The sequence below is a fragment of the Crocodylus porosus genome, unplaced genomic scaffold (assembly GCF_001723895.1).
Source record: "Crocodylus porosus isolate Cpor-Errol unplaced genomic scaffold, CroPor_comp1, whole genome shotgun sequence".
In the NCBI taxonomy this organism is placed as follows: Eukaryota; Metazoa; Chordata; order Crocodylia; family Crocodylidae; genus Crocodylus; species Crocodylus porosus.
Window position 1 is genome coordinate 26,461,639 of NW_017728911.1, and position 26,329 is coordinate 26,487,967.

The window sequence follows — 26,329 nt, forward strand, 5'->3', positions numbered from 1 at the left end:
AGGTGTCGCTGTACCGGCAGGAGCCGGGCGGCTGGCGCTGCTGCAAGCGCACGGTGAGGCGGCGGCCCGGGGGGGCCGCAGACTTTCCCTCCTTGCGGCTGGGGAATGAGGCTGGGCCGCCCTGCCCGCCCGGCCGGGGCAGGTGGCGCCTCGGCTCAGGGAGGAGCAGCCGTCCCGGCCTACAGCCCCTCAGGCCTTGGCAGGAGAGAGGGGAGGGCAGCATGTGGCAGGGAGGGCGGTGCGGCTCCGCGTCTGAAGGCTTTCTCCTTCCCCCCTAGAGCGACGTCTCGGTGTCCTGGAGACCCTCGGACGAGTTCCCCGGCAACCTGTGAGTCAGTGGCTGCTCGCTGCGCGCGTGGGGCGGTGTTGCAGAAAGACAGAGGGGTGCCCAGGAGTGCTGAACCCGCCTCCAGTCGCTCCGACTCCTGGTGTCTTCCTTAGCGGGGTTTGAGGGTGACGGAGATGCAGAGGTCACTTCGGTTTCCGCTCCTTTCTGCTGCAGGTACAAGGGTGAAGGAATAGTGCCGGCAAGTCCTGCGAACGTCTGGGAGCTCCTGAAACCCGTCGCCAACGGACTCAGACCGACCTGGGACCCGAACGTGAAGGGGTTTGACGTTATTGAAACCATCAGTGAGGTAAGTGCCACGAAAGAGACGAGGACGTTATGGTTAAATGTCCTTGGACTGGAGTAGGGTCAGAACTGGGTCCTGTGGAAGCAGGTAGCCGCAGGACAGTTTTGCAGCTACAGAACCACAGAGAGGATTGAATAGCTTCCAGAAACCCTTTATTTTGAACCTGTTGCCCAAAACTGCTCTTTTTTTCTTTTTTCTTTTTTGAGTTTGTGGATTAGATATGTTATCAAGTCTTGACCTGACACTGAAAGTCTCTTTGAATGGAACTGTTGTAGTGAAATACGATAAATAATGCATACTATTAAAAACCATTCCAAATTTCTAATGTTATAGCCCCGGGGGGTGGGTAAAATATGGTCCGCAGGCCAGATCTGGCCCACAAGGCTATTTTATCCAGCTCGCAGGGCCCCTAAAAATTTGGAAATTGAAATTTATCTGTCCTTGGTTCCTGTCAAAAATGACAGGAGCCAGGAGCAGTAGGACCCAAGGGAATCCTCTTTGGGCTACTGCAACAGCAGGGCCCGCCCAGCCCCGCCCCCACAGCCGAAGCTGGCTGCCCCAGCACCGGAAGCTCAGGTAAGGGTGGGGGTGGGGAAGGGCAGGGAAGGAGCTGGTGCAGAGCGTGGGGAAAAGTGGCCCCTCCCCCACCCCGTGGCCCACACTCCCTGTTGCAGCCGCTCACAGCCCATGTGGGGCTGCAGTGCCGGACACAGGGCAGGCAAGGGGCCGCTTTCCCCCCACACTTAGCACCAGCTTGTAATCTGGCCCCACACCGGCTCCGGTCTCACCCATCAGGGCTGCATCACGGTGGCAGCAGCTGGGGACCCTCCTGCTTGCCGTGCTGGGCAGCGTTTGCTGCTGCTTCCCACTTGGAGCTTGCACCGTGGTAGTCTGTGGTGGGGCAGCCACCACCACCTCTGTGCTGCCCAGCCCACAAGCTCCGGGTGGGCAAGCAGAGGAGCCGCAGCTGCTGCTGCCACGGCACAGCCCCAGCAGGCGAGCCCAGAGCCCTTGCAGGGCCCAGGCTGGCTGCGGGGATGAGTTACAAGCTGGTGCTGAGTGCAGGGGGAAGAGCGGCTCGTCATCCTCGGTGTGCCTGGCGCCCCGCGCTGCAGCTGTCTGCAGCCTGCATGGGGCTGCCTGTGCCTGCTCAGGACAGCCCTGCACAGGCTGCAAGTGGCTGCAGCAGGAAGAGCAACCCACGGAGCAGAGGAGGGACCACTTTTCCCTGTGCTCAGCACCAGCTCCTTCCTTGCCGGCGAGCAGGGGGTCGGGGCTCCGCACTGCCATCTGTACCTCAGGGCTGGGGGTGCACTGGGAGTGAGCAGGCGTGGGAGCACAGGACCTGCACCAGTGGCCCAGGGCCAGCGCCAGCAGGACCCAGAGTAGGGTGGCAGAGGTACAGAGTCCTGGTCACCAGGGGCTGTATGGTGCTGAACCAGCTCCCCCCTCTCCCTGCTGGTGCAGCCCAGCCCAGCTTCATAGACCTGTGCCAGTCTGCGCCCTGCTCTGGGCCCCACTGGTGCTGGCCCTGAGACATTGGTCCCAAGATGATGACCAAGGGGCAGGGCTACCCATGCAGCCCTCAACAGCTTGCTAAAACTGGGTAAGCGGCCCTCCGCCTGAAATAATTGCCCACCCCTGTTATAGCCTGACTCCAGGTCTGTATTGTTTTATAATGTCAATTCTCCCAAGCTTCTATGATCCTGGTTAACAAAAGTACCTGTAATGATAGATGACATTAAACAGTTGGTTGTATTTATTTCTTTTTTAAATAATGAAGCGGTGTTGTTGCTGTTTAAGTTACTAAATTTATTAGTTCCCTAAAAGAGGTGTCATTTAGAGAAGTGTGTTAAGTAACAGTCGCCATGAGTGTATTTGTGACACTTTTCTAAAAGATCATTCCTGTCAAAACTGCTCTTGAACCAAGACTCAGCATTTGATTGTGAAACTTTACTCCTGCTGAATAGCAAGTCATGTGATTGAAATCAAAGGCACTGCATGTCAGCTGAGTGTCACTATAAGTGTCGGTGGCTGCGTCCAGATGAGCGTAGACATGTAGTGCCGCAAGCCCATCTGCAGTACCACACACCACACATGCAGGCATTACCCACACTACTACTTTGCAGTGTGAGGGGTTTTCTTGACCCTGGGAGATCCCAGGGTAAAAAAAACTCACACCAAAAAAAACCTGGGGTGGCAGCAGCGTGCACCGCCCAAAACCGAGCCTGGCTGACCCAAGCCACACTCCGGCTGCTAGCCAGGCTTCCTGGTGTGTCTGCAGCCCCGAGAGGCCCCAGGACCCACGATAAGGTTTCTGGTGCCAGCACAGTTACTGGCCGCAGCCTCCCCTACCTCATCCAGGGTAACCTGGTATGTGCCAAAGTATGTATGGCATGGGTGTTCTCCAGGGACGAGTAGCAGTGACATGAGGTGTACTGCTGCTACTTGTCCCTGGGGAACCGATGCCCGCGCTTATCTGGACATGCCCTATGTAACACACTGTTGTATTAAAGAAAAGACAGGTATAAAGTGAGATAATGCTATTTCCAATTTTCTAGACTGTCTCTATATGCAGAACTACTACCCCATCAGCTCTCATGAGGCTTATTTCTCCAAGAGACTTTGTAGATGTGGTGCTAACAAAGCAGTATGAAGATGGGACTCTAGCATCCACTGGTAAGATGGTTTAATTCCCATTATAGTCTCTTTCTGAGGAGCAAGTTAGTAAATGTCAATGATTTCTTTTTTACAAGAAATGCCTCAATATTTTTGATGCAAAATTATTGGTCATAAAATGCAGTAACAAAGTCAGTGCTAAATTATTATTTCTATATAAAATACCAACACTCTTTGGTAAGTTGTTACGCTGTTCGCTAGTCATGACATCTTTGGAGAATGATTTTAGTTTAGTTGGTTTTACACTTAGATTTTAGACCATATATAGAAATATCTCAGAAGAGTCCCTTAAATCAGATTATATCTTAGCATTTTATAGGACATTGCAAAGCTGTCGTGTTTTGTTTAACTATACCTAGTGAAAAAAGATGATCTATAGAGCCCATCAGTGACCAGTTTTCCTTGAGGTGGTAACTGCAGCTTGTAGATGCTGGAACTATATTCATCTGTTCATCTTTGCTTTCATTTACATCTTTCATTGTGTCTTAAGCAAATGTTGTTGATATGGCATCTTACCTAGTTTGGATATCAGCCAGGAATCTATATACTGGTACTGATACAAAAGGTTTATACCACTCCAAAGAGTGGAATATACCATACCTATGTGATATATACTTATTGCAAGCAGCTTGAGTTATCTTTCAAACATGGTGTACCAGCCCAATGAATAACTCACAATGTGCCTTGCTGTAAGTACATAAAGTATTAAACACTCCTAAAGTATGCACAGTCCTTTGACTCAGACTGGGCAGAAGCGGTTGTCATAATTTTAATCTGGCCTCTTGCAAATCACAGACCAAAGAACCTCAGTGTCAAGAACCACTGATTATCTTTCCCACATAGAAAACTGTTCAGCTTGTGGCATTTACCAAAGAAAGGGAGTCTTTTTCTTGAATGTATTTTTTTTTGTTTTGCAGCAACCAATATAGAGCATGTACTCTGTCCTCCACAACCCAGTTATGTGAGAGGGTTTAATTATCCATGTGGCTGTTTCTGTATACCTGTTCCAGGGTAAGAAAGGTTCTTACACTTGTTGTAGTTCACTTCGTGTCCTATATGTGAATGCATTGTCTGGCTAAGAATGCTTTGGCAGTCATCGGTTCATATATAGCCAAAGCTAGTTGTCAGGTCATTACAAACGAGTGGTATTCAGTGCCTTAGGCAAAGTGAATTAGTCTCTCTTAATTTCCTAGTGGATACTTACTAACATTATAGAAAGTGTCGTTATTGTGAGAATCCTTTGTTGATATTCTGAATGGAGAAGCCAAGAATTAAGACCATAATTCAAGCAATGAATAAGCATATGCTTCATTTGCAGTATATGACTATTGGCTTTTACTTCAGTGAAGTAGTTTATATGTCTGAGCTGAGCTGGGGCCTAAATTAACTGAAAAACTGACCATCTCTTTTTGTAGAGGCAGATAAAGACTACACTGATGGGCTGTAATAGGGAAGCTTGCACTTGACCTTTTCAGTGGAAAGCACGTAGCAGTATTTATCCACAGATAAATACATGCCCAAATACAAAACTCACTAGCAAGGCCTTGCTGTGTTATAAACCTCACTAATAAAATGACTTCTACTTGTGTGTTGTTTTCTCAGGGAACCAGACAAGACCCAGCTCCTCAGTTTCTTTCAGACTGATCTTGGTGGCTACCTTCCTCAGACTGTGGTGGACTCGTTCTTTCCAAGCAGTATGGTTGGATTTTATAGCAGTCTTACCAAAGCTATAAAGATGCTAAAAGCTTGATGGGCATGGAAAGTATAATCTCACTGCTGGAGCATAGAAGGGGGAGGTTAAGAGCAAATGATCCATGGTCTGACGTATTAGGTGAAGGTGGAAAAGGTAGAAGTAGAAACTCATGTGATACTTTTCTAACAACAAAGACACGTTGTTGAAAAGCTGAATTGGGAGAAGTGCCTTGTCTCAAGTCAGTTTTTAATATGGTATATTCTGCCTGTCTTTCTGTCTGAAAAGCTTTGTAATATCAATTCTTTTTTTATGTCTCCCTTAAAACAGAAGCTGGCAGTCTTCTGGAAACAGTTCTGCTCTCCCCCTCCAGGGGGAGTGTGTGCACTTCCAAATTCCTTGTGATTGCTCTCTCAGTGCCTGTCAGGGGAGACTGTTAAAATCAATGTTGTTGTACCAGTTTAAGTCAGATCAAGAAGCTGTACTCCTCATTCTAAGCAGAGAGCTAGATCCTTTGCTATAGCAACTAAGACATTACAATGGAACCAAGCCAGAAAATGGTCAAGCCCGGAGTTAAAGGGGTAGGTGAGGTGAGATCTTAATTCATTCTAGACGTTTTAATTCTGATTCCCATTGACTTCAGTGCTTGAGTATTTTTCTGAATTAGGACTTAATATTCTAAACCAATTCACACAGGTCAGAGCTGAGTTGTCCTCTTTATCACCCACTATCTACCAAAAAACATTGACGTACAAACTGTCATAAAGCAGTGATGCTCACATCTTTGGGGTTGCAGACCCCTTTAATTAAGAAAGGGTTACTTTCTTTATTATCCATTACACTGATTCATTAATAACATGGCAAACTTATTTTTTAAGTTTTCTGTGTTATTAATGAATCTGTGCTATGAATAATAAAGAAAGTAACTTTTTAATTACTACAGTCACACTGTCACTTCCTCAACAGCTTAAGAGATTTCATAGTTTTTCTTGATGCTTGCTCTTTCTCACTTTTCCAAGATTAATGTACTTCCCATTTACCTCTTTTCTCTCATGCACTCTCCAAAACTTCAATGCATAAACCAAACTGCACTGACATAATGGCAATAAAGAAGTTTTAAGCACTTTACCTGTCATTTTTCTAACCCCATCTGAAATAGTCAGGAATCTGAACAGTTTTCCAGTCCCTGACTGGAGGTGTTTTTTAACATGTGAATCATCTTTTTGGTGGGCAAGTTTTGATTTGTCATAAAAATGGGATGTGCTTTGTGTCTATTCCCCAGCCTGACTCGCCTCCTTGCTCATCTTAGATCAGCCCCCGATGTAGTATGCAGTGATAGATACACCTTTACAACATGGCTGATTATTTGGAGAATGTCAGGAGCTGTTATAATTAACACATTATTCTCTGCCCTTTTATAAAAGAAAATGATCATTTATGATGGTTGAGTTGGAAATGTAAATCCACATTGTGATTTTTATGCTGCTACTTTTACTATTTATTTAACCATGTTTCAGTTTCGGTCCTTAAACCTGTTTAATGTAATGGGAGTAGTGTGGTTCATAGGCTTACATACAAAACTTCCTGCTGTCGTTTTTCATCCTTGTAATTAGATTTCCAGGGATGAATTTTTTAAAGTAGTCTCTTGTACATGTGAAGTTTATAAAACATGTCAGTGTACACATAGTAAAATAAATATTTTCTGTTACACTTTTTGGTTGGTTCTGTTTAATTTTCCTTTAAAGCTGGTCCTACTTTTCTGCTCAGTTCCCATCACCTTTGACAAGGCTCACAGGAGCTGTGAACTTCACAGAATTTCTTCATACCCTCTTGGCTCTTGAGCCCAGCCTGTGAAGCTGAGAAAGCCCTTCACTCACAGCACTTGAGCACAGCTTTTTAGTGAGAGCTGTGGACTGTCAGTGTCTTTCAGGATTGGGCTCTTCATCTGTTGTGTGTTTCTAGTTTTCATTGTAAACTGCTGCTGTCTGTACGTAGGAAGAACAACTTTGTGAGAGATTTGGGGCCCAAAATCCTTATGGGCTCGTCCACATGCTTAGTTGTACATACCATGAGCAGTCAGTAGAGCTACTCATTGGAAATCCAGTTGAGCATATGGACAAATCTTGGTAGGACTTGAACCGTTGTTGGCTTGAGCTCCCAAAAGTTCAAGGGCACATTTAAATCTTAGGACTGATCCTACAGCTTTTACTTCTGTGAATAGTCCTTGTGGTGACAGTGGTTAGAGGTCATTAATCTACTTAGGTAGGCAAAATTGCAGGGCCATGTACCTTATTTAAGGAATTTAAGGATTACTTTTATAGGATTTGGGGCATACACAGTCCAACAAGAATTAAGAGCATTCCGCATGTCACAGAACTCTACAAACTGCCAAATTAGGTCTGGAAATTTCACAGTACTGCTGTTTTGTAAGGTGTTTTTGGCTCTTCCTGCTTTGGGGGTAGATTGGGGTTGCTAAGACATACTCCTGTTACCCAGTACATTGTCACTTCTGCTTTTGATCTCGGGACCAGGAAATGTGCAGATGCACTAACCTAAAAGATAACAATGACTGCAAGAGGGGAGGTGGAAAGAAGCTTTTGTGGGGGTGGGGGGGGTGTTTGTGTCAGCTTTTACTTTCTCTAAATTAAGCTGTATTTCTAGTGAAGAAACTCTTTAATGGCTGAAGTTGCTTTTAATGGAGGATACCTAGCACAGGACTATATCTAATACAATTTCTCCATTTCTGTATTGCGAATGGTTGTGAAAACCGACACTAAGAGATTACACCAGGTTTTTACAAAATCTAACTGTATCACAACGAAGGAACTCAGGGTCTGAACAGATGCTAAAATGCCCGTTTATTCCTGTATTTCCTCTGGGATATGTACAGATGGGTGGGTTAAAAATCCTAGATATGCTATATTTGCACAGTGGAATGACATTTGCTTAGAACTCCAATTATATTCATAGAAGTTTAGGGGTGGAAGGGACCTTGTGAGATCATCAGGTCCAGCCCTCCTGCTCTGGGTGGGAAAGACTGCTGAGGTAAAATAACCCCAGCAAGGTGTGCATCCAGTCTCCTTTTGAAGATCTCCAGGGCAGGTGCCTGAGTCCATTCCAGGGTCTGGTCACATGAACCGTGAAGGAGTTTTTCCTTATAGCCAGTCTGGAGCCTTCTAGGAGTTTTTGACTGTTGCTCCTAGTTTTCCCCTGGGAAACTGGTGAATAGTTGACACTTCGAAGAGGGATAACGAGAATTTTAAAAAATGTTAAGTACTCTGCTGTTCATTTCAAAGCTGAATTTGATTAAAAACCAAAGATAAAGTTATGGGCAAAAATTAGTATATGGATATATTAGTATATGGATTGGTTTGCCTCTTGTATTACATGTCATTTTTCTTGCTGCTACAAAATTTGTCATTTGAGTGAAGAAAACTAATTTTTCATTTTCTATGTGTGTCACGACTCCTCTTTTCAGGTTCATCATTGCCTGTAGATCAGACCTCAGTAGTCTTTTAGGAGCTGCATGCCAGACTGATGCAGCTTGCTCCAAAGGTGAGCTGCTGCTTACAGCCCGGTCACTGACAGTTTCCCCACTACTGAATTGCTACTGACACACTTCCAACCTGGCTGCTGCTTGCCTCCACTGCAGATGTTCTGGCTTTGCAAAGTAGATAAAATCACTTGGCTGGCCTGTGGGAGTCCTGGTGTAGATACTAATTTGTTCTTAATGGTACATGCATGCTTATGTTAGTGAAACAAATCAGAGGGGACCATAAGGACCACAAGGCACAGTGGTATTGTCTTCCAAAACTGAGCAGTGACTCACATCTCTGATAAGATTGCATGCCTGCATCTAACAATGCATGCTGTAGAAGATTCATTTTGAAAACTTGGCAGCTGAGTTGTTCCTGTTACAATGTAGAACAACTCTCTATGTTTACGGCTATTGTACACAAGAACACCTGTTAACGCTGGACTAAGATTTGTATCAGTGGCACAAAACATGCTTATTGTTTCTGCGAACTACTTCTGTTGACACGAACAGAAAAAAATCATTAGCATATTGAATATTTTTGTCATTCATTGACTATCTGAAGTAGCAGAAATTATGGAATCTGTTCCCCAATGTCTTTTAGTTTAGGTGCAAGAATAAATAAAGCAAGTTTTATTTGCATTAATAAGTTCCTCTTAATTCTAAATTTAGAAGTAAGTAGCAGAAATCTATGGAGGGGATCAAGGTAAGATGTTTCAGGGTACTATCTCTCTAGGTTTTGGAGACAGGTGAGATCTTTGAGGGGATCACTAACCTTGACCATAAAGCTATATTATGCCATCTTGTTACATGGAGTCAGAAAATGGCCTTGAATATAGAGTCTTTTTTATGGAGTCTTGAATATCTTTCCCAAATCTATTTTTGTTTTCATTGTAAATGATTGTTTTCAGGATCACTAAATACTGTAACCTATCATTGGTAGCTTCCTTCTAAATAATAGTGCAGGGTCATTAAACATTACATACACTATGTATTCAGATGATAAAAACTGGTTTTAAATGTCCTTATTACTGTAGCCTTGGGATGGCCTAAATTCACAATGCAATGTGAAGGGTATTGCAAGGCTTGAATCAATTGTGCTAAGGGTTTTTTCCAGTGCATCTATGTAATTTGCAGTTAAACTAATGGCAACTCTACTAGGGGAAATTGTGGGCTTAATTCTCCAAACAGTCCAAGCAGAGGGCTTCAGGAAATTACTCCCTGATTTACATAGTACAGCTGTTGTGTGAGTTAAGGGTACAGTACAGTTCAAGGAGTTCAGAGCAATGGAAGGTCAAGTGAAGCTCAGCCATGATCCCTTTCGGCCCTATGGAAGCCCTAGACTCATATTCTTTCTTTCCCCTTAAATCAAGTAAGTGGCTGCTTGCTTAGGAAGCAACAGAGGTGCCTCTGCCAGTGTTAGGCCAGTGGAGCATTTGTCAAGTCAGGACCTATTTCCCACTGATCTGTCCTGGCTCTTTTGTGCTTAGACAGGCCAACCTGGATTTGACCACTCCCCTAGCTTGCCCTGCCTCCTTCTCCGTCTCCTCTACTGAAGAGGTGAAGCAAGAGGTAGTGCCAAATGACTGAAGCAGGGATGAAAATCTGCCCCAGACTTCCCAGATGTTTCTGATTTGTATTAAATTTGATGCTTAAGAAAACTGTCCGCTCCAGTCAGCATCATCACCAAGTTCATTTACATAAGCTAGAGAGTGCTGCGATTGTCACACATTTTATTACATCCATTATATTATTAGCAGAGCCATGTTTTACCATTGTGCACTTTGCAACAGCTGCTTATGAATATTGTAATAAGAACTGGGAGCTTTTTGTGCGCATCTCTTCTTATTGCAAAATTTGCTCAAGAGATTCCAAACACATCTATAACTGGCAATCATCCACACTTTCACAATATCTGTGCTGTGCTGGCAAACAGTTTTCATTAATGAAACTTTTCTTTGTTTAGTTTTTTTTAATATTGGCAGCAGTTTTATTCCTCTCCTTGCAAAATTTCAGCTGATTTGGCAGCAGCAGGACTTGGATTTTTCCGCTTGATGATAGCAGTGATAGGCCCATCGGGTAATGCCTTGATGATATTCCAAGCTTCAAAACGGGTGAGTCCCTGCATGACAGTTGTGTGCACTTGCAATAGCTCATCACCAGGCTGAACAGGGCTGCTTTGTTCTGAGGCAACCCCTGATGGGAGAAAAAAAAATTGTGTTAGTTCTTTGTGTAGGGAAACTTTTATAGTATATTTCTGTAATTATGGGTAGTCACTGTGTTGCCTGGTCAAAGTAGACCACCAGGCATTTATACTACATCCCAAAGTTTTAAGTTTGCAGGTTAAAAAAAGTATTTTTCATGAGCTTCATTATCATCTGGTCCAAACACATGTTTAATCCACTCTACCTTTAAAAATCCTGTTGATGACAATGGGTTTATCTCCATGGATGGAGCCCTTCCCTCCTTCCAGGCTGAATCCTAAGCCACCAGCTGTCTTTTCTAGAGTTACAGTGCAGACTGTGTCTTCAGTTGCTGAGAAGAAATGGAAGGTAATCAGGGAAGGAATAAATGCTATGGAAAACACCATATTCCAAAGAATAAACCTCTAATTCAGTGTTGTACCAATGAATCTATGGCACACAAATCAAAGCAAGACAAAAATGGCAGCTCTTGATCCTTTGGCTTGTTGTAAAGTTACTGAATGTTCCTTCAGAAAGTTTACACTGAACTCCTAACAGAATGCACAGGTGGCAATGGATGTCTGCTTCAGTTCGCTAGAATTACATGAAAATGCTGAGAGAGAATTATTGCTTCCATAGTTTATCATTGAGAGTCATTAAGGCACTCTCATCGTATACCTCTGGAGCTATATTCAAGCTTCACTCCAGACATGTTAAAGGCTGCCCTGGTGTAAATCGGCACCTGGTTGTTCAGGCAGGGCAATTCCATGTGGTGCTGTTGCTTGTAGCAAATGGCATTCTTAACTTTGCTAGACCACTGGGCCAACTAGGTTTAGATTGACTGACCTTCATTTGACCTGATTCTAGTATTAAAACTACTTTTACCTAAAGGGCTAGCAATATAAACTTGGGTATGTAAATGTGATTACAAATCCCTTAATTTCTACAAGGAAGAAAAAAGAATATTTAGTACTGTGTCCTCACTATGTTTTGCATATAGCCAGTGGTTATGGTGGATTACCATACATAATTTACCTAATCTGAAAAAAAGAATCCTGTCAAAATATTTTTATACATAGGAATTTCCAGGGCACTGACTGAAGTGATGTTTTGTCATAAAATCGGCACCCTGAAAGCACTCTACAGCCGTGCCCTGACAGAAGTGCACAGCAGCAGAGCACTTTAAAAGTGCCTGATTGCGAAACAAATTAACCTTTATTACATGGGGGTTAGGATGAAGGCACTCCGGAGTGAATCACCTTCATTAACTTCTGTCAGTTCCTGCCTGGGAGCAGGGCTGGGCTGAAGCAGCCTAACCCTATCCCTGGTACTCTCTTCAGGATGGGAGAAGGGAGAAGGGCAGGGAGGGTTTGCCTAGCCTTTGCTGCAGATGGGGAGAGGAGGTGAATTGGAGCCCCCCTGGGGACGGATGGATTCAAGCTCCAATCCACGCACCCCCACCCCCCCAAGTGAAGGCTGGACAAACCCCAGACCGAGCTCCTTCCCCTTCCTTTTCCCCCTCCCATCCTGACGACAGCACCAGAACTCAGGTGGGTGGGGGTAGGGAGTTAAAGGGTAGGGGAGAGAGGCTGCAGACAGAAGGCTGGCTCCAAAGTGCAGCAGGAAGCTGCATGTCTGTCAGTGCCCCAGCAGTTTTGGGAATTAAAAATATATTACTAGTTATATAAGTAGCCATTGGCTTATTAACTATGTTCAATATAAGTACATGCTTTTAGAATTTAATCTTAAGGAATCCTATTTTTTCGTGAAATTCAGCAATTTATTTATAAATCTGATAATGTTCATCTCCTTTGGCCTTTTTTTACCTCGTTCTTTAATCTTGGTGGGGGTTACCTCTGTTTATCTCTCTTGACCAACTTCATTTTCTCCCATAGATATTCATTATGATTTTTGTTTATACACAACCAATTGTTATCAGTTAAACAACATATTGTTTCAGACCTACTCCCTGAATTTTCAAATACTTGCACAATTTTTAACCATGACTCTCATATTTTTGCTGGCCAAATCCTGTGCAGTCCTTAGTAAATAGCAGGAGTGTGCATGTCTGTGTGTGTGTACACGCACCAGCGGCTGTAAGGCTTCTGTAAATACTCACTTGATTCTGTTGAAGCTTCGCTTGCCATAGAAGAGGTAGTAGAATCAAATGAAACATTAAGACTTTTTTCTCCCTCTTTGGCTTTTCTAGTGACAACAACTGCTTGCTTTGGTTGTCGAGCCTGACGCAAGATTGCCAAGGCATCGTTGTGTGTGACACCTTTCAAAGACTTTCCATTAATGGATAATACTTCATCTCCTTTCTGAATAGTGCCTTCCTGAAATGCCAGGCCATTAGGAAACACTCTGTGGACCTATTGGAAAAGAGATATAACTAAATCTCACAGGCATAATGTCACATATTGTCAGGCCTTTGCAAGAAAACAAGTTCTTTTTAAGAATCATGGCTTGTAATGGTTGTACAGAAACCTGTTAAGAAATATGAGATATTGAATAAACTGAAGATGCTATAAACCATTAGATTTCATTGACTAACCGGCTTAGTATTGTGTCTTGAACCTGCACCATTGAATTCAGAGGGTGTTAGATCAGGGACCACCATGGAAAAGTTCCTAATTAGAGGAAGGAGTCTGAAAAATGAACCTGACTATTTCCTTCATACTCATAGCTGAATGCTAAAGCCACCTTATAGCATGTATTTTGCTTCCAAAGGTATTATGTTTCTAGATTAGTAGATCCTACCTTTACTTGCATGATCATTAGAAATAGGCATCTTTGCTCCCATTATCTGTCAATATTCCATTTTCTACTGACCTTAAATTGCCAATTACATACTTGAAATGCTTTTCCATTTCTGTCATTGTGTCTGAATACTACTTAAGAACTACTTTTTAAAAAGAGAGTTTTTAAATGTTAAATTGATAAAATTAAAGTGTTTTGTTTTTCTTCTGTCGCTCAACGTTTTTAAAGCTAGATAAGTTGTTGAAAAGTTTGAGAACAAAAAGGGAAACATAGGGAAAAGACTGAGGCATTAATCATTTTCTGCTGGGGGGGTGGATATGTAAGAGGAGGATGGACGTGTAACTAGGAATCTGTTGCCTCAGGTGAAGAGCTTACCAAAGGCTTGCCACCTTACACAGGGGCTTGTGCCCTGCTCGTTCACCCCTAGTTACAGTACCATGGGAGGCAATTAAAATATGAACGTTTAATCTTGGTTTGGTTTAAAAATACTTTTGGTTCAAAATTAAATTTGTGTTCAATTTTTCCACTCAGAATAACATACTCTGACAGAAAGTTTTATCTGTCCCTGAACATTTTCAAGAGCAGATTAGATGAACCGTTGGCTGGAGTGGTTTAGTCCGGGATGATCCTGTCCTGAGCAGGAGCTGGACTAGATGACTTCATGAAGTTCCTGCTTTCCTAAGATCTGGTGTTAATAAACCTAAGTTTTATGGTGAGAATTTTCATTTAAGAATCTTTTTGCCTGTGCTTCATAGTATTCTTCCATGTGCAGACAACTGTAATTTCTCTGTCACCTTCCCTAGCCAAAGAAAGATACTACTTACAGTAATAACTTTGTTTTCTAGATCAGCTCCTCCTGCCAAGCTGAATCCAAGGCCAGCATCTTCTTCTTTATGCAAGATCGTAACATGAATATCATCAAATTGCTAGGCAAAGAACAGAACAACACTTAATAGAAAATTAGAAGATTCATATATTTTTTCATATGATCTATATGTGTTCTGCAAGGGGACTTAGTGGCAAACAGTATTTGGACTGCTAAGACACTTTATTTGTATTTAGTCGGTAGAATATTTCCACCTTGATATTCTAGTTTATGTAATGACATCCTGTTTCCAAGTGTTGCTGCTTCAGCAAATGCAATAGAAATTAAATTATATTAAATTGTTTAAGTACAATATTTAATAGAACCAGAAAAAAATGTTGGTTCAGTGGTAAAAGCTACGTAGAGGACCTTGCAACTGTGAAATACTACTTTTTTTTGTTTGTTTGCAACTTCCCCAAACTCCTACTGACAGTTTTTGAAAAATTGTTTGTAATTCTAGTTTCTATCCTGTTCAAGTTCTTATACTAACAGTAAGCTGAGATGAACTGCCTTAGTCTTGATTGTCCTGTAAGATATCTAAGTATGAAAAAAGATTCCTATTTAATAGTATGAACTGTAAAGCTTTTATAGGTCAGCTTGTAACACATTTTTGGTAAAGAACCAATTGATAAATTTAATTTGTCATTGCAGTAACAGTAGAGAGATGATCTAGGCAGCAGGATACTCAGAAGGTTTTACTTTCTGCTGCTCCTCTGTTTGAGTTTTAACAAGCCACTCAAGCTAGTTTTCAAATACACACAGTACTTTTGTGTTCCAAAATTTGAGGCAACTGGGGTCTGATTCTCAGCTGTTCTGTGCACCCCAGCTCCAACCACACCCAATAAGAACAATGTTCAGCAGGAGTGATTGGTGTCTCCTGAGCTTGGGAGGGCACAATCTGTGGGCCTGCCAAAAGCCCCATATCCACTCCTGTACTTCTGCGCTGTGACTTGGTGCCCACCTCCTCCCCCCTGCCAACACTGCTGGCCTGAGCAGCAAAAAAATTGCCCCATCCTGAGCTGTGCTGAGTTGGGAGCGAATCTCAGGGGGGTCACGTGCCTCCCCCACCCATACCTCCTCTACTGTTCACCTCTGATGTTCAGTAACTCTGAAAAGCAGGTCCTCTTTGTGTCAAACTGAGCACCTAAAATAGAGACTACCTAAATAAGTACATTCTTCTGGAAATACTGGCCTTCCCCTCTTTGTACCTTAGTTATCCTAAGGGTAACATGCAGCGGAATGTTTTTGGTTGTCTTTGTAAAGTTCTTTGAGTTAAGATTACATGAGGTAAATGTGGAACCTCCATCACTGGAGGTTTTAAAGAGCAAGTTAGCCAAATATCTTTTGGGAACCATTTAGGTATAGTTGACCCTACCTTGGTGCAGAGGAATGGACTAGATGACATCACAAAGTCCCTTCCATCCCTATTTGCTGTGATTCTATCATTTATGGGGAAAAGACGTGATAATTGCCACAGTAATATAGTTGCTTTATTTGCAAGAATTTCACACAACAAAGGTTGTGATATCCATTTCTTAGCTAGCCCCTGTTTGTGAGTTCTTTGAACTAAAAAGTAGACTCACCTTCAAGGTTGCCTCATCCAATGATTTTACTTCCTCTATAAGTTTCTTCAGTTCTTCAGGGGAAAGCAGAGAGATGACTGACTGTCCTGACATACCGGATGCTTGAGGTAAACAGTGTTCCTGTCTCTCTTCCTCTTTTCCATTATCTGCTAAACTCTCTGTGTATTCTCTCAGCTCAGAGAGGCTTTCCGATTTTGAAAAGGAGAAAAGAAACATTGGTTTGTGATAACCTTCCCACCGTAGCAGAAAAAATGCCATTTTAGAACTTTCACCTTTGATCTTATGAGAGTTGTAATCAATTAAATAGTTCTAGTCTATATTAATTTATTTGTCTACAATGTCCTGGGCACTGTATAAATATGGCAGGAAGTGCTGTGGTTCTTCATGACAAGGAATTAAAAAAAGCATCTTGAGATTTGCCCATATGTCAAACATAACCTTCACCAAATTATTTTTTTAAACAGACAAAAAGCTGGATAACTCTCTTAATTCTCATTTTAACACTATTTTGGATTTAACCAGTTACACCTAGGAATGGAAGAAAAGGTAGGAATGTACCAGACCCTTCTGAAAGTACCACTTTTGCAAAAAAAAAAAAAAAAAAAATTGTTTTAACCACATTTCAAATTTGAATGAGGAAACCTCATTTAAATTTTGCAGATACAAAAGTTTTAGCTAAGAGACTTTTGACACACCTATCCAACCCGTAACCTTAAACCTTTTGACATTCACCCATTCCAAACTCTAGTCTTTGCAAAAACTCTCTTTGTTTTAAAGAAAATGTTTATGTCAAACATTCAATATAATAATCATGTCAGAAAAGCAGGGACTAGATTGCAGTTTTTTCTGGCTGATGTAATCTTTAAAATTACATATTTAGGTACCACCGGAGGACATTTTGGGGGGCAAAGATTGGAAGGTTAGTGCCTTATTTTTAAAGTAACCTACCAAAATGTTTTAATTCCTGTATGTTTAGCTCTACTTGTCTAGGCTTCTTACCTGGTTAGTTATTTAGGAAAAGCAAATATTATGAATCCCAATTTCATAACCTGAACAGTGCAAAAGAATGAAGGAAGACAGACCTTTTGCAGAGGAAATGAAATAAACATGGGATCAAGGCTGGCTGTTTCTCAGCTCTCCTTCTGTACTAACCCAAACTGACATATCATGGCCAAAATTACTAGCCTACATCCCTATTGCCACCAATAATATCCCATAGTACTGGTATAGTAGTACATTATAGCTTGAAATGTTTGCAGATCAGAGGCATTAAAATCAAGGAGCTGGAGCAGGTGGATGGACCTATTTTCATGGCATCTCCAGTATTGGGATTAGCAACAAATAAGCCCATCACTCTTCACACTAAAAACCTAGGACACGTTTCCTTCACTCAGAGGAAACTTAATAAGTAATAAGAAAAGTATATAACATTAAAAATACATAGCAGCATTCATTTGAGTGATCTTCTACACCTGCTATGGAGTTGCTAGATCAGTCTACACATGATACTAATCTGTAGCCCTTCCTGCAATGCTCAAGCCAGTGATCCTCAGCCTGGATACTGCAGCACCCTGGGGTCTCATGATCCTTTCAAGGGTAGCATAGGGTGCCATCCAATGTTAGTACTGTTAGATGTGCAAACACAATTCACAAAATAAAACCAACATTTTCAAATAGATAGCCATTGTGTTAAAAATGTTCTGACTTGTTATGGTCTTTCTGAGTTTTTTGCAATAGAATTACTGTAGTAATTTTCTAGTGAAAAAATGAGGGAAAACAGATCTGGCATTTTCTGAGGAGGGTCCTGAGCTGAAAAAGGTTGAGAGCCACTATCTTAAGCTCACAGGCTAGCTGCTCTGCACAGGAAGCAGTTTAGTCTATTCACTAGCACCGCTTTGCAAGAATGAGTTTAAATGTGATATCTTACTTAAGAGAAAATCCAGTGTCTGAATGATGACTCTCACTCATGGGTGAGAGAGGGGCCCCATTTTCCTCCATGGAGGACTGAGATGACCCAGCCAGAGTGTCCATTGGATTGTTTCCACAATAGAGTGGAGACTGAGGAAGGCAAAGCAAAGATTTCATTAAAGCAGATGACACGTGGCTACTAATGGAATAGATGTTGCTATATTTTTCATCGTTTGTCTTCATCATCTCACAAGATTGGGTAGCAGTAAGTGGGAAGCTCCGTGTTCTTAGGCTTTGTGCTTTTGCTACTGGAGTTTCAGTGACTGGTGATGGTAGTAAACCTAAGGCAACTCCCATATCTGTGCTGCTGCTGCTTCTCTTTGGGACAGAGGTAAGTGGCTCTTTGGGAGAGCAACACCTGTCTAGGCTCTTTGTGTCTGTAACCACAGAAATCTTTGGATGTAACTGTCTGTTTTCAGATCCTTGATCTTCCATGTAGCTGAAAGTGGTTTTGTTTAAACAAGCTGTAGCTGATTCTGGCTCTTTTGTACAGGGAGAATTGTCTTTTTGCACCGATGGGTTTGGGCTAAGTTTTCTGTTTCCTTTTTCAGGGGACTGAGGAGCACTCAAAGTTTCAAAGGAGTTTATTCTCTGTTTTATTGATGATCCTCTGGGTGAGACCCGGGATAAACTAGAACCCAGTCCTATACTGGAAATACCCTGAGGGTCAGCAGAATTCTGATCTGCCTGTGGTTTTGTATCTGAATGTGCCTTCCTCAAACATTTTAGACTTTGGCGAAACCAGGCTGGCTTGGGTGCCACTGGAGGGCCCTTCTTCACGGAGTCATGTTCAGGTGACTTGTGTTCTTTTGAACTGACTGCTTCTGTTTCCGATTTCTGCAGAACTGCCTCTGGACAGCCTGTGTTTTGACTTTCTTCATTTGGGTTGCTGTTGGCTTGCAAGTCTATGTGGCTGTTATCTTCACTCATGGTAGGATTAAACAAGCTCTTTATGCAGTCAGAAATTCTAACCCAGGGGTCTTCTGCTGTAGTATCAAGACCGTAATCTACCCGTGCTTGTCTTCTAAGTACAGGCCTTTGTATTGAAGAGAGAGGATTTCCTGTATTATAAAAACAATTATTGTAGACACATCTCCTTTTAATTCTCCCCATACATCCCTTTCAATGCATTGTTATTTTACTACCTGTGACACAAAACTCAAGCCTCTGTGTAGCCTTTTAAAAGTTACAGATCTCAATCTAGAACTTCTGTTTTACTGTAGCGGAGATCAGCTTGTACTGACATTAAATTTAGCTGCATGCAAAGAAGGCTCATCAGTGCAGTCATTTGCTCAGGGTACATGGATCTTCTAAAAATTCCTTGTGCAGATGTGCATGCTACAGCACTGGAAATGGAAGACTACATTTACAATCTCACTAACAACGGACAGAACAGGCTGGTGTCACGGCTGACTAAAAAAAGTCACTCTTACCTCTTAAATGTATACAATGTACTTCCAATCTAAACACTTTCTCCCACAGAAGCCTGTTTCTAACTGAAGTGTCTGCATACCCCTTGGAAAAAAAATTGCACAAACATTTCCTGTTGCATTTTTCTATTGTATACAATTTTAACTTGGGTTATAGGGTGCTTTTGTACCTTATCTAATGATTAAACTTCACAAAACTTCTCACCCTTCTCTTACTCAAATAAATTATGCTTTCTTTTAATTCCATTCACAATGGGAATGGGAAAAACATCAATTGAACTGTGAAGGCTAACTCATTTACTTTTCAAAGGCTACTTCAGAAAAGCATAAGGAGTGAAGAATAAGAGAAAATTCCCATGGGTAGTTCATCTGTATGTATTAGAACCATTTGGGCCTATATTAAGAGACTTGGTGAAATGAGGTGGTTTTCAGGGAGGGAGTATGGGTAGTATGGTGGTCTGCTTCAGTGTAAAACAATGAGAACTCAGGATTGTACATACTCCTGGTCAACAGTTAATTCTAACCAACTCTACAGTTCATTGACTTGATATCAATTGTCTGTGACCCTGTTCCAGTTTATTTCTGCAACTGTAGATCAAAACTATATTTAGTGAATATTATAAACAAATTCAGTATCAGTTTTAATATAAATAATAATATAATTGGGGAGGCCTTTTTAATAGACTGCTAATTTGGTTTTTTTGGTGTACTTTGTTACACCTATGATTGTTCACCCTAAACGATACCATTTTGTGGCAGTCTATTTTTTAAAAATGAATTCAAACGGATGTGAATCTCATTTTATTCTCCCAACTATTTACACTTGTAACAGTACACTTGCTGTTAGTATTAGTATATAAATGGAATGAAACATACCTGGGTTTGCTTTCCTCACTTGATCTCTATCTGCTGAAAATGCAACTGTCTGTTCAGTGTCTCTTGGTGCTAGAGGAGTTGCAAAGAGGCTGTGGGTTATAACTGTTTTATTTCCCTGTAGCAGTAGGTCTCCTGTTTCCTGCTGAATAAACAGGAAGTAGAACTGTGTCAGAATGTAATTATACAAACCACATTATGCATATGAGCCTAAAGAAAAATGCTCTTTATTATTTTGTTTTTAAGATGAGAATAAATATTAAATGGCAGCCAAGTTTTCTATTCTGGTTAGGAAGTAACAGTTAAACATCCAATTAAATTGGATTTATTCTGTGTTTTAGGAAAATTGGCAAGATAGTTTACTGTAAGCTTATAAATGAGGAGGTATAATTAACTTCTCAAATGTAGATTGATTCGTTGCTTTGTAAGCCATTCTGTGTGTAATTGCACCACAACAAGCCAAGAGATTGCCTGCTATAATTTTAGATTTTTATAAAACCAGTCCTACAGTAATCTCGTGCAAATCAGTTAAGCAAAGCCAGAAAATGAACTGCCTTCATCTTCATTTTATACAATGCTTTCTTTGTAGATTCTTTATCCTCAAACACAAAATTGTAATAAACTCAGTTCATGCACAGAGCTCTTCCCTTGCTTTTTATTGAAAACACAGAATCAGAGGTTTTGTTTGAGGTCACAGTAAATGCTACTCTAGGCAGCCCTTAGTGGATGCTCTAAAATTACTAGATTACTTTGTAAAACCAGTATTACCATCTGCTGTATTGTAATCTTCTGAGAAATTTTTGTGAACTGCAAACTGGCAGAGTTGAAGTATTTAAAGGAACCAAACACAAGCAGGAGAGGGAGAAAAAATTGAAAACAAAATGAGATTGTTCAGCAAAAAAAATCAACTCCCTGACAACTCCTCAGTTTCCCCTTAGTACTACAGTTAATACCTCCTATTCCCCATTCCATCAAGGAGTTTTTCATAGGACCATAGTAAACTTACCAGAATCTGGTAAATTTACCCAAATCTGGAATGGGCTTGCAAGGGAGGTGGTGCTCCCCCCTGCCTTAGGGGTCTTAAAGAGGAGACTGGACAAGCACCTGGCTGGTGTCATCTGACTCCAGTGCTCTTTCCTGCCGAGGGCAGGGCAGGGAGTCGGACTCGGTGATCTACTGAGGTCCCTTCTGACCCTAAAAATCTATGAAACTTCATAGGATTTTACTTCATAGGACCTTCCTGGGCCATTGAGACCAGTTCTCAGGTCCTGACCACTGCTACTGGCCTTAGCAGCATCCAGCTGGACACATTTTCTAATGGCCTTCTATAAGGCAGCATCTTCATTTCTAGTACTAAGAAGGGCTTCCTCAGACTTTTTAATCTATTATCTTCTAACTTGCAACTCAGTGTGAGGTAATCTGTTGCTTGATGCCCCATGATAACATTGCAAATAATTAGAGGAGCAATGGTAGATTTTCTCTGAGGATGAAAGTAGATCATCCCTAGTCATGTTTATTTTAAGCAGTGCAAGTTGCTTGGTATTGTTCTTCCAATTGGGAGGCTGATCTTGTGCAGTGTGAGCTCCTTGGGCCCCCAAATCTCACTAGTCCTTCCACTGATAGGACTAGTGTGATTTCAGGGCACAAGGAGCATGTGGTTAGATGACTGCGTGCTCCTTGCTGGCAGTGATGGTATCTACTTACTTCTTGACACCGGGTTCTGTAGATATTAGTAATGACAACTTAAAGCACACATTTCAGACATTTCAGCTAAACAGTTCTGACTTGAAGAAAGTAACCTTACCGTCTGCAGGCACCATGCACAAAGTCCTGGCCAGCACTTCTCAAACTGAGCCATGTAGCATGTTTGAGAAATAAAGGAAAATAACATGTAGGGAAGCAATAAATCTGTTCCTAATACTCTCAAATGCAATCTGAAGGGAAACCTCCTTTTTCGTGTACCCAGAGCATATATTAGCTTAAAACCCAGGAACAAGTCTCTCTGGGGAAGTCTGCTTCATTAGTGAAGCTCAACGTTTTGTCATGCATCTTGATCTCAGGTTTTCTTTTGTTTTTCTTATCACCATAGAATCAAACCTGCATCTTAACCAAGAACTGCAATGTTCCTCTGCTCAAAAAAATTTTTGTGTGTTAAATATGGTTTCAAGAACCTATTTTTCCCCCTTGTTTTTAAATTTTAACACCAGTGGTTTTATAGCAGTTATTTTTGTGCATGAATACATTTCTCTTACACTCCATCATAAATGATGTGTCCTTATGAGCTAGCTTTATTCTGTAATTTTGATCAAAGCCTGTGCTCTTGTACAAATTTCTTTTTAGCGCTAAGCCCCGAGCTATTGTTTGCTCAGTTCGGCTTGTCTTGCATGTTTCTAAATTCTGTTAATTTTTACTGGCATATTTCTAAACCCATGGTAAAATGCATTCCTTTTCTTTGATAAACCACAACTTGGTTTCCACACAAAATTCTCATCTATCTCATATTCAAATTCATTATAATATTTCTTTTAATTCCATTCATAATGGGAATGGGCAAAACATAAATCAAACTGTGAGAGCTAACCCACTTAATTTTCAAAGACTTCAGTTAAGCATAAATAGTCAAAAATTAGATAAAACTCCCATAGAAAGTTCATCTGCATGTATTAGTCATTTAGGCCTATATTAAGGGACTTGGGGCAGAAATCTCCCACTGCTCCCAATATTAGCTAATTTATTTTGATGTATATGCTAATGCAAAAATGGCTCCACGTTATCGTTCACACTATTCATTGGTCTCACTATTTAAGGAATATGTTGGCTCTATGAATTTAGACTGGTGGGAGTAACCATATCAGTATGACAGTAAGTGGGGTAGAGATGCACCTTGTGAACAAGTGAATCAGAGATGCATAAACTTCGTGATCAAGAGCAGGAGTATGACAATAAGCTGTTCAGCCTCTTCCAATCCTGATGTGCAACACACTGCTGTTTCAGTTTGGAAGCAGAGCCTACCCAATACTCCGAATTGTTTGGGGTTGGTGATGCATATTCACTTGGGGACTGCAGTGAGATTTTCAGATGCAGTCTCACTCCTTTCTTTATTTGGATATGGGCACAAGTTTCCTGATGTGCAAGATAAATGCATTAAAACATTTCTCTGACATGTAGCTTTAATTTTTTTGGGCGGGGGAGGAGGACGGGTCATACAACCAAGGTTCAGATTTTGCTGTGCATATTATTTTCTCTTCAAATAGAAGAAACTTGACAAAGAACAACCTCTGATCACTGTGCAGAATTTTCTTTACCTGAACATTTGTAGAAGACGGACTCCTATCATCTTGTGGTACGGGCTTCTTGTTCACATCTGTGTTACTCTGGTCATTGTCTGTGCAATCTTGTTTGAAATACTTCCTTGGTGGAGGTTTGGGCTTTGATGATTTAGGTTTTCTAACAAGAATCTCTGTAGACTTTTTAATGCTCTGCGAGGGATGATTTCCTTCATTGCTAGTGGGAGGGGACTGGTTCTCCAAGCTGGTTCTAGACGATGAACACAACAAGCCAGGCTGCCTGGTAATTGGTACACCAACGCTATGTACTCTTGCCTTCAGGTCAGCCAGCTGGTATGGAGTACCATTGTTGCAAGATGACCTGGGGTTGTAACTACTGTCACTACTGGAACGAGTCATTGGCTTTTGAGATCTGTGGTTGCAACAAGTAACGTTTCTCTCAATGTAATTTTTTTCACATTGGTATCTGCCATTCCAGTTGGTTTCTAGTCTTTTGACACCTGTTATCAGAAACAGAAACATAAAACATGGTATTCATCAATAGAGATCCCCAAATTCATTTGCTTTTAAGCCTCAGTTAATCTGTTGCAAAACACCATTGCATGAGTATGGAGATGTGATTAGCATACGGGAGGGATGTAGAGGGGTAAATCTATCTGTAGAGGCTTGTATATTAAGGAATCCTGCTTCAGTAAGACATAAAAATATGGCCTGTTCTCCTACACTTTGCTATTGATTCAACCTGTTTCCTTTTACAAAGAAGAGTTGAATAACAGGAATGCAGACTTGTAAACTGTTACCTTATAGTGCCATATTATGGAACTTGGCAAGTAGCTTTAATGCACAACCTCATAGGCCTTTGCCCATGAAGGGAATAGCAGCCTCATTTCACTCAGAGGTAGGCTGCTTTGCCTGCTGGCAATGGCTCAGATACTTTCAACTGGAAGCAATGGGGTTGAAGACCAACTGAAGAAATTTTGTACAAGAAACCTTATGATTAAGAGAAAAAAAACTGGGGAAGAGGCAGGACCTGTCTGTTACTGATACGAAGTAAGTACTAAAATAAAAATCACTGCAAAGGGCCCAGCAGAGTTATTCTATTAGCAGTCACTGCATACCACTTATCATCCATTCCCACCCTCAGGTCTCATGTCTCCGACTTTTTCCTTTTAAATGAATGCTTTCTCACCCAGAGGTGCTCCTCCATCAATTGAGCAGAGGTATTTCTCAAACATGCAGATGACTTGGGGGCACTTCCTTTTCTGTTCCCAGAGCTAAATGTGCAGTTGACCCCACATGAGGGCGAACCCCAATTTAGTGCCCACCGCTGGCAGGGCGTTGCTCTTGCTGTGTTTATCCGAAAGGCAGAATGTACGTGTAAAGTGTCTTAAAAGGCCTATCTATGGGAGCTGGAAAAGAAAGAGTATGGAGTTTACCATGGTAGACTGGAGGAGCAGGGCAGTTGCCCAGTGGCCTGGTGCTTCTGTACAGTTAATGCTGTTTCAGCGAGTATCACCTGACTATCTGGTAATGCACATGCTGCTGGTAAATGGCTTTTACTTTTACCAGATAGGCAGCAAGAAAAGGGAGGGAAAAAGCAACTGAGACCACATGTCAGGATTTTGGGAGGTAAGCTGGGTTTCTTGAGCTTCTCACACCACTCAAGCAACTTGTTTGAGAATGGACTTCAGTAATGTTGACCTATGCTCTTTCCTCGTCTTCCTTTTCTGCTCTCGATTACTTGACTTGTTGCTTGGGGTTATGGCAATACCCAGAAGTTTTGTATTTCTATCAAGTCTAACTCATAATAGCTCAGCCAACTGAATTAATTCCCTTACCTTCAGTGCTCCATTGATGCCTTTCCCTTCCAAATCGGTTATTCTCCACGGCTTGTACAACAGCTTCCTTTAGCTGTTGTTCAGAGACCTACAAAATAGCATATCATTATAAATTCATCACAAGATTGTTGTACAGTATTTAGTGCTCAACTCCTACAAACCCATTCTCACAGAAATGGTCCTTAACTCAGGCAAATAACCTCTGAAATTCATCAGCTTAATCATGTGAGCATGGAATATATATGTGAGGAAGGATCTGTAGGCTCTTAATTACTAATGCATATCATTCTAAGTGTTGGACTGATGTAATAGATGTGTGGCTTTTCTTGACACTGTAGATAAATCAGATATATTTTTCAAGACTGAATGGAAGGCTTTATATTCCATACTATGCAGGAGTCCCGATTTGCCATTGTATGCTTTTACACCATATTTCCCTATCATTTTGCATGCAAATGAAGCATATTAGTAGAACATACAGAAACATTTCTAGAAACAATATCAGACAAGTCTACTATTTTTCAGGCTTGTGCGAAGTACCTAGTATTTGATTTGGATTTGGCCGATTCAGGGGACACTGATTTGATTCGGTGATTCAAATCACTGTCCCGAATTGATTCAGCCAAATCTGATTCAGAGATTTCGGCTGCTCCTGAATCTCTGAATCTCCCAGCCCAGCAAAGGCTGCCCCACCTGCCCCAGCTCCCTGCTGTCTGAAAAAAAAAGCCCTGACTCACCAGGTGCTGCTGGGCAGGGGGGCAATCCCCCCTGCCCCACGCTACATGGGGGGGGCTCTGCACAAGCCCCCCTCCCCTTGCTTCCCCAGTCCCTCCCACCGGTGCCCCACCTGGGCCAGGTCCAGCCCTTTAAGAAAAGAAAAACAGTGAGAAAAGCCCTGGGACTCACCATTCCTGCCAGCAGGGGGGGGGGTTCCTCACTGCCCCCCACCATGTAGGAGGCTCTGCACAAGCCCCCCGAAACCTGAGGCTGCTGCAGGAGCGGTGAG

The 26,329-nt window shown here is 41.8% G+C and overlaps 2 protein-coding genes across 2 annotated transcripts in view; one reads left to right on the plus strand and one right to left on the minus strand.

Moving 5' to 3' along the window:
* The window catches only part of STARD5 (StAR related lipid transfer domain containing 5), an 8,098-nt gene extending 1,383 nt beyond the window's left edge, over positions 1–6,715 (plus strand). The window contains exons 2-7 of the mRNA XM_019533173.1: positions 3–53; positions 279–328; positions 503–635; positions 3,194–3,311; positions 4,229–4,322; positions 4,914–6,715. Of these exons, the coding sequence (XP_019388718.1) occupies positions 3–53; positions 279–328; positions 503–635; positions 3,194–3,311; positions 4,229–4,322; positions 4,914–5,061 (594 nt within the window). The 3' untranslated portion in view covers positions 5,062–6,715. The remainder of the gene's footprint in view (positions 1–2; positions 54–278; positions 329–502; positions 636–3,193; positions 3,312–4,228; positions 4,323–4,913) is intronic.
* Positions 6,716–10,255: 3,540 nt separating this feature from the next.
* Positions 10,256–26,329, minus strand: part of IL16 (interleukin 16) — an 83,399-nt gene continuing 67,325 nt past the window's right edge. Inside the window, exons 15-23 of the mRNA XM_019533701.1 lie at positions 25,324–25,411; positions 23,504–23,985; positions 20,202–20,343; positions 17,855–18,956; positions 15,928–16,111; positions 14,304–14,405; positions 12,839–13,091; positions 10,946–11,071; positions 10,256–10,732 (exon numbers count right to left, since the gene is read on the minus strand). Of these exons, the coding sequence (XP_019389246.1) occupies positions 10,527–10,732; positions 10,946–11,071; positions 12,839–13,091; positions 14,304–14,405; positions 15,928–16,111; positions 17,855–18,956; positions 20,202–20,343; positions 23,504–23,985; positions 25,324–25,411 (2,685 nt within the window). The 3' untranslated portion in view covers positions 10,256–10,526. The remainder of the gene's footprint in view (positions 10,733–10,945; positions 11,072–12,838; positions 13,092–14,303; positions 14,406–15,927; positions 16,112–17,854; positions 18,957–20,201; positions 20,344–23,503; positions 23,986–25,323; positions 25,412–26,329) is intronic.